Source organism: Pseudoliparis swirei, chromosome 18 (genome assembly GCF_029220125.1).
Source record: "Pseudoliparis swirei isolate HS2019 ecotype Mariana Trench chromosome 18, NWPU_hadal_v1, whole genome shotgun sequence".
NCBI lineage: Eukaryota > Metazoa > Chordata > Actinopteri > Perciformes > Liparidae > Pseudoliparis > Pseudoliparis swirei.
The window spans coordinates 14,509,712-14,519,481 of record NC_079405.1 but is presented as its reverse complement, the minus strand read 5'-3'; the positions used below and the strand labels follow the sequence as shown (position 1 = coordinate 14,519,481).

The window sequence follows — 9,770 nt, the reverse complement described above, 5'->3', positions numbered from 1 at the left end:
TATTGTATGAACTAAACTAATTTCTCTAAACGGGGTTGTCAGTCATGCTTCATTTGTTTTGAATAATTCTTAAAATTTAAAGAAATTAATAGAAGTAAGTCTAGTAATTGTGTCATTTGTCCTGCAGCACAAACGCCCTCCACTCCACTCAGATTACATTCTCGCCTTTATCTTTCATATTAACGAGTTACATTGTGAAAATAAAAACAACTGGAGTCGGCCCTAAAAAACGTACTTTCACAGCTTGGACTAAAAACTTAAGTTAACCCTACATACGACTGTTTATCTAATGTGAAAACAGAAAAAGAGTACGTAAAAGGTATCTTCAAATGTAAACAAAGGGAACACATTCAATAGAAGCAACATTTAATGGAAATGCACAACAAAACACATTCCACTGTTTTGGGAAAAGTAGGATAATCCGATCCTCTTCCGGCAACTCAACAATATAGAAACCATGACAATAATAATATAAATTTCTGCATTCAGAAATGAACTTCAATAAAATTAAAGAGGTGAATACAAATTTCCACCTGATAATTTTTTTTTTTAAAGCACTACATTAGCATAAACAGTGAGAACACTTACTTATAATGAGGGGAGGGGAGGTGGATGATGGGCTGATGTTTGGGTCCCAACGTGTTGTTGAGTTATTGTGAAGTTAAGTTTGTGATGTTTTTAATTGAGTGATTTTGTTGCCTAATGTATATTTCTGTGAGATCACGTTCAACGTAAACAGAAGACGGTTCAAATAGATTGTGCTAGTTCTGCTTCACTGTTTATTTACAGGGAGTGTAAACAAAGGAAATGGGTCAAATCTTCATCTGGACACTACTAACTGCAGTAATCAGTTAGATGTTGAAGAGTGAAACACTTTAGTCAAATAGTATTACATTTATAAATCTTTCAAAATGGAAATGTCTAGTGCCTCGCAGTAAATACAGAGCTAAAGTAAATATACTGTCCACCTTTGCTGTAAAAAGTAACTCTCTCACATTGATTTACAAAGTAGACAATAGGTTTTTGGTGCTCTGTTTGACCACATTTATGGAGAATAATAAACAGTCAAGGGTTTTGAATTGTTATGTGGTCAAACCAGTCAAACTGGTGGTGACGCGCTCGTTATTGGGTTGCATGGGATTGTCTTCTCCCAGTGAACTGTAGTTCAAAGGTATGTGCATTCTCACGGGCACGGTGATACAACCTGTTAATCAAGGCACTGTTTACAAAGGACAACAAAAGGAAGGATCTTTGCCAAACCCACATAACAAGACAATGTAACACATTGTTGTTGACTGACAGTAAAATGCAGCTTTGTGTAAAAAGCTACTTTAAAATAACATTAAAGGAGGAGTTTGGTTTTCATTAAAAAAATAAAACAAGTTGTGGACTCTGACCCATCGCGGCTGTGCTGGTTATGCTGTCGTCATGAAGTCAAAACAGGACGTTTCAATACTATGTGTATTATGACATGTATGTGCTGTTGGGACTGAATCAAACAGAGAGAGAGAGAGACGTGGGAGAGAGAGAGAGACGGGAGAGAGGGAGGGACCTCTCCTGAGTCAAGACTGTGACGTGCTGCGTGAGTACATTTTCAGATGACTCAAACACCTGTAGGCAACAGACGAGGTGTAGCTGATCTGAGGAGAGGAATGTACTTCCAGTGGATTAAGAATCACAGTAAGGTTGCTATGAGATTACTTTTCAATTTATTTATTTCCTGATGTTGAGTTAAAATACTCCTGTCTGATCTTCATTTTAAGAAGGAACTACCCATTACCAGTGATTATGTCGAATGATTTGTGAAATTGAGTAATCAACTTATTTCCACACCATTAAACTGTTGGAGTCAGTTTGTATTGGAAAGAAAATGTGTTGTTTACAATTCTAGAGTCGTGTTTTCATTCACAGGAAACTTACGAAGAAACAACTGCCTTCCTCTGCATTAATGTATGTCTATTCTTCCCCAGGACAAAACCAAAGGCGAAGCCCATCAACCACAGCTCTAATAGTTTGTCTCGGTTCTCTGCTAATGGGCAGTTTCAGATGGGATAATCTGAAATTCATCTCCCGCCAAAAGTTGGAAGAAGACAGTGGACTTGTTAATTAACAAGGTGGCCATGTCGATCCTGGAGAAAGATGTTTCGAGAAAAAAGCTGTAGGGCTCAAATCATTTGCAGGCAGAATGTTTCTTCCTGGATGGTCCATTTTGTGTGTTTTACTCACTCTACGCATGTCAGCCTGTGGTTTGGGGATTTCTGGATATGACAGCCATGAAGTCATTTGCTTGCAGGTACTGATGGATGCACTGCTAGGATACACTGAAGCAGATATTTCCTCTGCTGCAGTATAGTACATACAGCTTTTTTGACAGATCACACTTTTAATTTCCTGTTAGTTCTGGTGCTTCTGGTGCTCGCACATTTTAATTTCCTTTTTCTCTGTGAAGTGTATTATTCTTAAACATTAACCTAAACAGACGCAGGGATAAAACCATCTGCCAGCTTGTCGAAAAGAAAATAGGGCCGTTGTATGTATATTAATCACAAGATAGTCCTCTGACAGTAAATAATTACCATCCAGATAACATTTAGATACAGTGTTATGCCACACAATAAACATGTCTTTCTCGTTATCCACATTTCATTTTGCCTCCTTTTAGGTTCTTTCTGATTGCACCATAAAGGACGAGATGCCCCTTGTTGTAGCAGAGAATAATGGTGTGGGTGTCCACAACCTGACTCCATATTTCAAGCTCTGCTGCAGGGACGGGGCGCTGTGTGCATTGTGTCTGGTGATAGACACAGAGATCAACTTCAATCCAGAAAAAGACATGGAGGATGAAGACCACTCTGGGAATGATGAAGAGGACTATAGCGAGGAGTCAGTGATAAATCCAAAAGGTATAAACTAAGGCTACATGAAGCCTACTGTTACATTATTACTCATTATTAAAAAGGAACATACCAGTTGTTTTGTATATTTCAATTAAATAACCAATCAATAATTAGTCTTTATGCCACTACGAGATACTATCAAAGTATAAAACAATGTTTTTAAAGAATTTTCTGCCACGAATGTAGCTATTTGTTTAATTTAATTTCTTTAACCCATGACAAACTGTTAGCTTGCTAGAATGTGCAATGTGATCGAATATAATCTAGTAAATTAAAAACCCTATGGCGTTTTTTGCAAAAACGATTGCCTTAACCCTCCTGTTACCTTTATATTTACTGACATATTTTACCCTTGGGGTCAATTTGACCCCAGAAATTAAAACCTTCAGAAAATTATTAGAATTAATATTGTTTCCCAAGTTTAAGTGTGAGGTACTTTATGTTTGTTTGTTGACGACCTAAATAGCCCTTTAAATATATTTAAAAGTTGATATTTCTTATATGTTTGACAGTGAAAAACAGCCTGGGGTCAAATTGACCCCAAAGCACACCGACATTAAACATTGAATGGGGTCAAATTGACCCTAAGGTAACAGGAGGGTTCACAATACAAGCACATAAGTACAATATGTTAAGTATTCTCCGTTTATAGTTCATGGCTTAAAACATGAAGATAACAAACACTGGTATGCTCCTTAATCGTGGGTGTTGAAGTGAGTTTTAGGTGCTGTTCCGACAGTTTGATTTTCCATTTCAGTTTCGATGAATGCTAAACCCCACCTTTTCTGTGTTGCAACAGCGTCGGTGACTCTGTGTTACAGTGCAGCTTCTGGCATGCCCACGTGCAAGAAGGTGGAGTTTACGGTTAATCGTGCAGCTCTTACTCAGACAAACTGGGCAGAGGTACTGTCGACTCCTCCCTGTGCTGGAGCATGAAGTCTGTCACGTCAATAGCGATGTACTGTCGGCTCACCTCCAGTCTTATACACTCTGTGTCCTCTATAGTTTTCTGTGGTGATCAAGAAGCCAGCTGGGGTTTCCTTCAGCAGTCATGTGACTGTTTATTCGTCTACGCCGTCACATCTAAGTCGAGAGGTTGTCGTTCCTTCTCTAGATAAAGGTGAAGTTTGGACTTTGAACGACAAAGCACCTGTTGAATTCATAACTGATAACACTATAGTGACACATACTGTATAATCTTTCTTCAGTGTGCTCCCAGGCGCAGCAGGAACGTGTGGAACAGTGCAGAGGTAAATAATCCCCTCATTATACCGCTGTAGGATTTCCTTGTGCCGTTTTGTTCTTGTATTTATCTTCGGGAATATGAACCGCTCTTTTCCTTTCCCTCTTCTCAGTGCCCAGACTCAGCAGTGTAATTAATCAAGAGATGAATCAGGTGGAGCTGCAGTTTGCTGGCCAGAATAAAAGCCTCCTCTCCGTGTGCGTCCAGTACGAGCAGAATGGAAGATGTCAGGTCAGTGTTGTATATCAGTGCCTAATTTGGTGGCAGTAACAAGTTGTCATTTGTGTTTTTTTTGCTTTTGTTGATTTTCTATGCATTCAAATGTCAATTAAGGTGTAAGTACACCAGGTATTATTCGCTGTATGCACTTAAAGTGTAAAAAGGAAATTGTTTGCAGAATGGTCATTTAAAATATTAATTTGTACTAATCGCATTATTATTACGTGTGCTTTAATATACAAGCAAGATTCTAACGACTTTACTGTCTGTAGTTTTATATATCAATACATCATATTTTTACAAGACAATCATGTTTTGTATTTTAAATAATTGAAACGTCATTAGCTGGACTAAAACAATCAGATTTTTGTACAACTGTTTTGACATGCTATTAAGAAAAGGATCAATTGAGAAACAATTCATCCTTTTCTCAATTGCATGTCAAAACAGTTGTAAAATATCTACATACATATTTTCAAGAGCAAAGTTGACATATTCTAATTGTTTGATGTGTTCAATCAGCAGTCCAAAGATGCTTGAAAAGATAATTCAATACAATTTATGTTCTGTCTAAAAGTCAGTCGTATTTTAAAGTGGCATAGGCCTACAATGTAAGTCAAGTTAAGTAAAAGTACCGAATTACCTGAGTGAATGTTCAGTCACTCTCCACAGCTGGGTTGTCGCTCTCAATGACGCCATGATGTGTTCAATGCTTCTTTGTAGAGATGGAACAGGATGCCCATCCCACTGTACTCTGTGACCCCCTGCACGTGTCTCCAGGTACGGAACCTCATGATTACTTACGCACCAGCTGCGTTGTGTCAATACAGACCTATATGACTTATGTGTGTATTCGCGTCTGTATGTGTGTGTGTTAGGTATGGAGTGAGGAGGAGCTGAGGCGCTCTCTAAGCTGCCCCTTCATTAACACAGGTGCGGAATCTCTTTTTTTAGTTTACATTCTTTCCAAGTTTACAGGGGGAAGGGCGGGCAGTTTATTTTACCTTTGGTATGCTGATGTTTCCTACTTGTCCACGACAGATTTCCTCCGAAAGAACGTCTGGCAGAATGTGTCGGTGTCTGTGAGACAGGGTCAAATGAGCGACTACCGCACAATGCTGTGGTGGAACCTGTCTGCACCCTGCAGGCTGGAGGGGGCAGTGTGGCCTTGCCTCAGAGGAACCACTTGCAGGGAGATAAAGGGCTTTAGACAACAGCTGGCGAACAGCACATGGAGACAAGACAGCAAGGGACAGTGGGTAAGAAACTAGAATAATGAACCTTGTACTGCTTATTCTCAGACTCCAAACCATCCCTTTTATTTCCACAGTGCTTTACGTTTGGTAAACACATCTTATTCCTAATGGAAGATGTATACTGTTCACACTGCCTGGAATAACCATGTTTGTTATGGCTGCACCATTAAATTAATTGGAAATATTTGAGAAGTGTTTACACAATTTTTTAAAATCATTGTAAACGTTTGAATGACATCTGGCTACACAACGCAAGGTTTAAATGACTAAGATGTATAATTGTGTCCTCTTCAGGAGAAAACAGGGGTGTTTGCAGAAATCAAACTTCACCTCTCACCATGTGTAATGGTAAAGTATTTGCAAATGTTCTTATACGAGTCCTATATTTACTTAGTTAATGATGCTGAATAACTCATTCATGTTTTTCAATTTGTGCAGGTGAAGTTCAAGGGAATGGGATATGAGCTGGGTCCATTCTGTCTTAAAAACAGTGAGTCCGACACAGTTTATAACACAGAAACTGGGGCAGGGTGGGACATCTTTTGGCAAAATACAGCACCTGTTTCTGGAGCTTTTTTATAAAACACGTGTTTGTTTTGTACTACTTGCAGCTGGCAGGTGGCGCTGGAGTCTCCTGGTTGTTTGCGTCACGATGCTGGTTTGCTTGACAGTGCTTGTATTTTATCTCCTTCATGACGTCATCAAGAGTGAGTCTTATACATTTCTTTCTTTTTGCATTTGGTGTGTTGAATATGAGATGACAGACTGTATGCTATATAGACTCTCCTCTGGAATTTCTAACCAACCCATGATAAAATGTGCATTGTCCAACATGAACCAAATTGCCCCGAGCATTTCTTGCTTACTAGATCTGGGAATTGTTCATAACGTCTGTACTAGCTTACTGATGCAAATATGTTTTCAATTATTTGTGGAACTGAAATGATAAAAATCCCTATTGTGTTTCTGCTAAGATTTACTAGTTAATTATCTGTTTTTATAGAATGGGTGTGGAGCTGGCGTCATGGTGGATTGATGAAGCGTGAGTATTTTCTTGTAATACCACGACTTGTATGAAGAATCATGAAGTCATGACAACTATCTGACATTAGGCTCTGTGTTTTTCCTCTCTAAAGTTGGCAGAAAGGGTCATGTGGTGTTGTTAAGCCCCCCGGATATGGATGATCGTGTTTCGGAGTCAGTATGCCGACTCGGGTCCCAGCTCTGTAACAAGGGCTTCAGCGTGTGTGTGGACCAGTGGAGCAGGAAGGAGCAATGCACTCTGGGGCCTCTGCCATGGCTGCACTCCCAGCTGCTGGAACTGAACAGCCGGGGCGGCCGAGTTGTACTCGTCTTGACCGGCAAAGCTTTAGAGAGAGCAAAGGAATGGACCCATCGGAACACAGAGGTTATCAAGACGAAGGGGGACGACAAGGAACTACCTCAGATATGTTCCCCTTACTCGGATGTCTTCACAGCCTCCCTGTGCCTCATCCAAGCGGATAAGCAACAGGGCAGAGCCGGAGAACGTTTTCTTCTGGTGACTCTTGACTCCCTTCTCAGCAGTGACAGGAGTCTACCAGAGCTTCTTCAAGGTCTGACCTTGTTCCAGCTTCCCTCTCATACCCAGGCTCTCTTGTCTGAGCTCACAGTGGGAAGGACTGGGAAGGGAGCAGGTCGAAAGACATGGACAGAGCTGACATGCTTGTGTGGATGGAGGGCAAAGACGAAAGGGGGACCAGATCAGCAGAATGCCTCCTACAGTAAATGTGCGGAAGTTGAGGAAACTTGGCGACAAAGCGTTTGAAGCACCCGTAAATTATTGTTGCTCTGTACATGAAGGACACGTTCATCTAAATTGTGGATGAGATAAACATTAGACACTATTAATGGCTGGCTGGTAATGATCTATAGCCGTTAGTCTCCATAAATACCATGAAATGACCAACTACAAAGCCTTAGTTCATCTCGCAATCAGCTTATTTACGACTTCACTTCCCTGTCGGCACTTTTCAGCACCCTTTTTTTAATGCCACTGCAGTTCTTACGCATGTTACTTTATTGGAAGAAAATAGTATTTGTTCGGGACTGTTTTCAGCTGTGGATTTGATATGCTAGTGAACATCTAAGCAAATAGTATGGAGATTGTGGGACTGACTCGCAAGTTTTAGATAAGATTTCAAACATGTAACACATGACTAACAACATTGACAATCCAAAAAATTAACAGTAAATAAATGAATAATTATTCCAAACAATATGTTCAAATTAGTAGGTAAAAGAATATACTTATATGGTCCTACCCTTCTATAATCTAAATAATTTGCTTTGTGTTTGACATTTATACACACAAATACTTGTCTTTATGGTTATCATATACAGTATACCGTAACAATTTACTTTAGTGTAACTCAAATGTGAATTAAATAGCTACCTAAATGTTTATCCTATTTACAACAACAAAAATAGCATACATTGGTACACACTGTTATTTCCCTTTTTTCCAATTAATTTCATCAGACGGTCACAGTGATTGGAGGATTGTTCAGATCACCTGTTGACTCCTGATTAAGAATTGAGAGCAGCTTGGTGCATTTCCTCTAGCGGCCAATCAGCGTGTGACAACACCTATTCTTTGTGGTTCAAGAGGAGAGGAATTGCACAACCAGTGCATATTGATCTTTCCTTGACCTGCAGACCTCATTGCTACATGCTGGTCTTTGGGCACGGTTGATACTTCTTTGCCGTCTCAACTTTGATGGCAGAGGGTGATTTTTGAGCAATCTAAAAGCTGGTTTGAGGGGAAATTATAGTACACCTATGCTTTAGCTTATACCTGCATCATGGCAAACAATAAAGTCCACGGGGTAGACTTTAGTAAGCGTGTAGATAAACTTAATGCCCACTAACTTTGTTTTGTTTATTGGAATATTTCTTATTGAAACATCCTTTAAACACATTTCCTTATTAAGAATATAATACTATAACATGTCCAGACTCTATGCTTCAATATGTTTAAACTAAAATGTTACAGACTAATTATATCCATGAGCCTACTGTATGTCTGCCAACACGTGTCTATAAATAAAGGCACGTATTTATGCGCATGAGGGATCCTGAATTGTGATTGGCCTTCTCTCAGAGAGTCGGTGGATCTTATTGGTGCAATCTAATGCCAGTCAAAGGACACGGAGAAATGCTTGTTTACTTATTTCTTGACATCCCGGAGGGGTGGTGCTGTGAGGCTGCTGCATGCTCCGCTCGCTTGGGATGTTCGGTTCAACTCTTTTATCAAACCCGAACTAGTTTTGAAGTTTGAGAAGCACATGTCGGCTGCACTCGCAGCGTTTATGAAACTTGTACAAAGACGACACAGTTCAGACTCAGTCGAAGCACATAGAGGTAAAGAAAACGCATGTCTCTCGTTTGTTTTGAGGTGCAATTAAATGCTTGGTGTGTTCTATGTAACTAAATAAGAAGTATTATCAAAAAGTATTTAAAATGGAAAGGACCCATCCCAGAGTAAAGTATTGAGCATGTAAGCATCATTAACGTTGCAACTTTAACTATATACTCTGGTAGTTTGATCTACAATGCATTATATTTGTAAACATATGTATGTAAAATTGAATCTGGAGTCACTATAGTAGCCATGTACATGTGGGGGAGTACACAATATTATGTCTCTTGCATTCATTAAATCATAAGTATAAAGTAAAGTATCTGAACAAATTGATCACTTTTGTCGTTTTAAACCTGGACCTTTTTTCTCATGTGTTTGTATCTAAGTGGGAGGACACATGGGAACAACGTGTTTTAAAATACGACAGCTACTAATAATGCTTGTTTTTGCCACTGACAGTTATTTTACAACAAGTGTTTGACAACATTCTGGAAATAACCAGAGGAAAACAATGGCTGACCTTCTTGTTCGTTTGATCCAGTCTGTTTTTGAAGGAGTCTCGTTTTGATAACTGAAGTTTCGGGACAGGTCCAACTCTTCATATCTTTCTTCCTTTGTGGGACTCAACGTGTCACAGCACCCACAGGAACACCAGTCTCCCCAGCTTCAAGGCAGCAGCTGGTTCACTCCTAATACAGGAGGCCATCAAATTGAAGATATTTTATTCTGTGGAACGCACAAAGTAAATTCAG

General features: G+C 39.5%; 1 protein-coding gene across 1 annotated transcript; it reads left to right on the top strand.

Moving 5' to 3' along the window:
• The first annotated feature begins 96 nt into the window (after positions 1–96).
• il17rc (interleukin 17 receptor C) lies at positions 97–9,351 on the top strand. Its single transcript, XM_056437816.1, has 14 exons — positions 97–2,293; positions 2,663–2,903; positions 3,697–3,800; positions 3,903–4,017; positions 4,106–4,147; positions 4,253–4,371; positions 5,083–5,139; positions 5,238–5,292; positions 5,401–5,618; positions 5,910–5,963; positions 6,054–6,105; positions 6,227–6,322; positions 6,619–6,657; positions 6,752–9,351. The coding sequence occupies exons 1-14, from the start codon at positions 2,186–2,188 to the stop codon at positions 7,420–7,422; spliced, it is 1,971 nt and encodes a 656-aa protein (XP_056293791.1). The 5' UTR covers positions 97–2,185; the 3' UTR covers positions 7,423–9,351.
• Positions 9,352–9,770: the final 419 nt, after the last annotated feature.

What these genes read in the sequence shown, in the direction of transcription:
- il17rc (XM_056437816.1), top strand. Translation starts at nt 2,186, where the DNA reads ATGTTTCTTCCTGGATGGTCCATTTTGTGTGTTTTACTCACTCTACGC. An exon ending in ATGAAGTCATTTGCTTGCAG is followed by an intron (nt 2,294 to 2,662) that starts GTACTGATGGAT and finishes GCCTCCTTTTAG; the next exon opens with GTTCTTTCTGATTGCACCAT. An exon ending in AGCAGAATGGAAGATGTCAG is followed by an intron (nt 4,372 to 5,082) that starts GTCAGTGTTGTA and finishes GCTTCTTTGTAG; the next exon opens with AGATGGAACAGGATGCCCAT.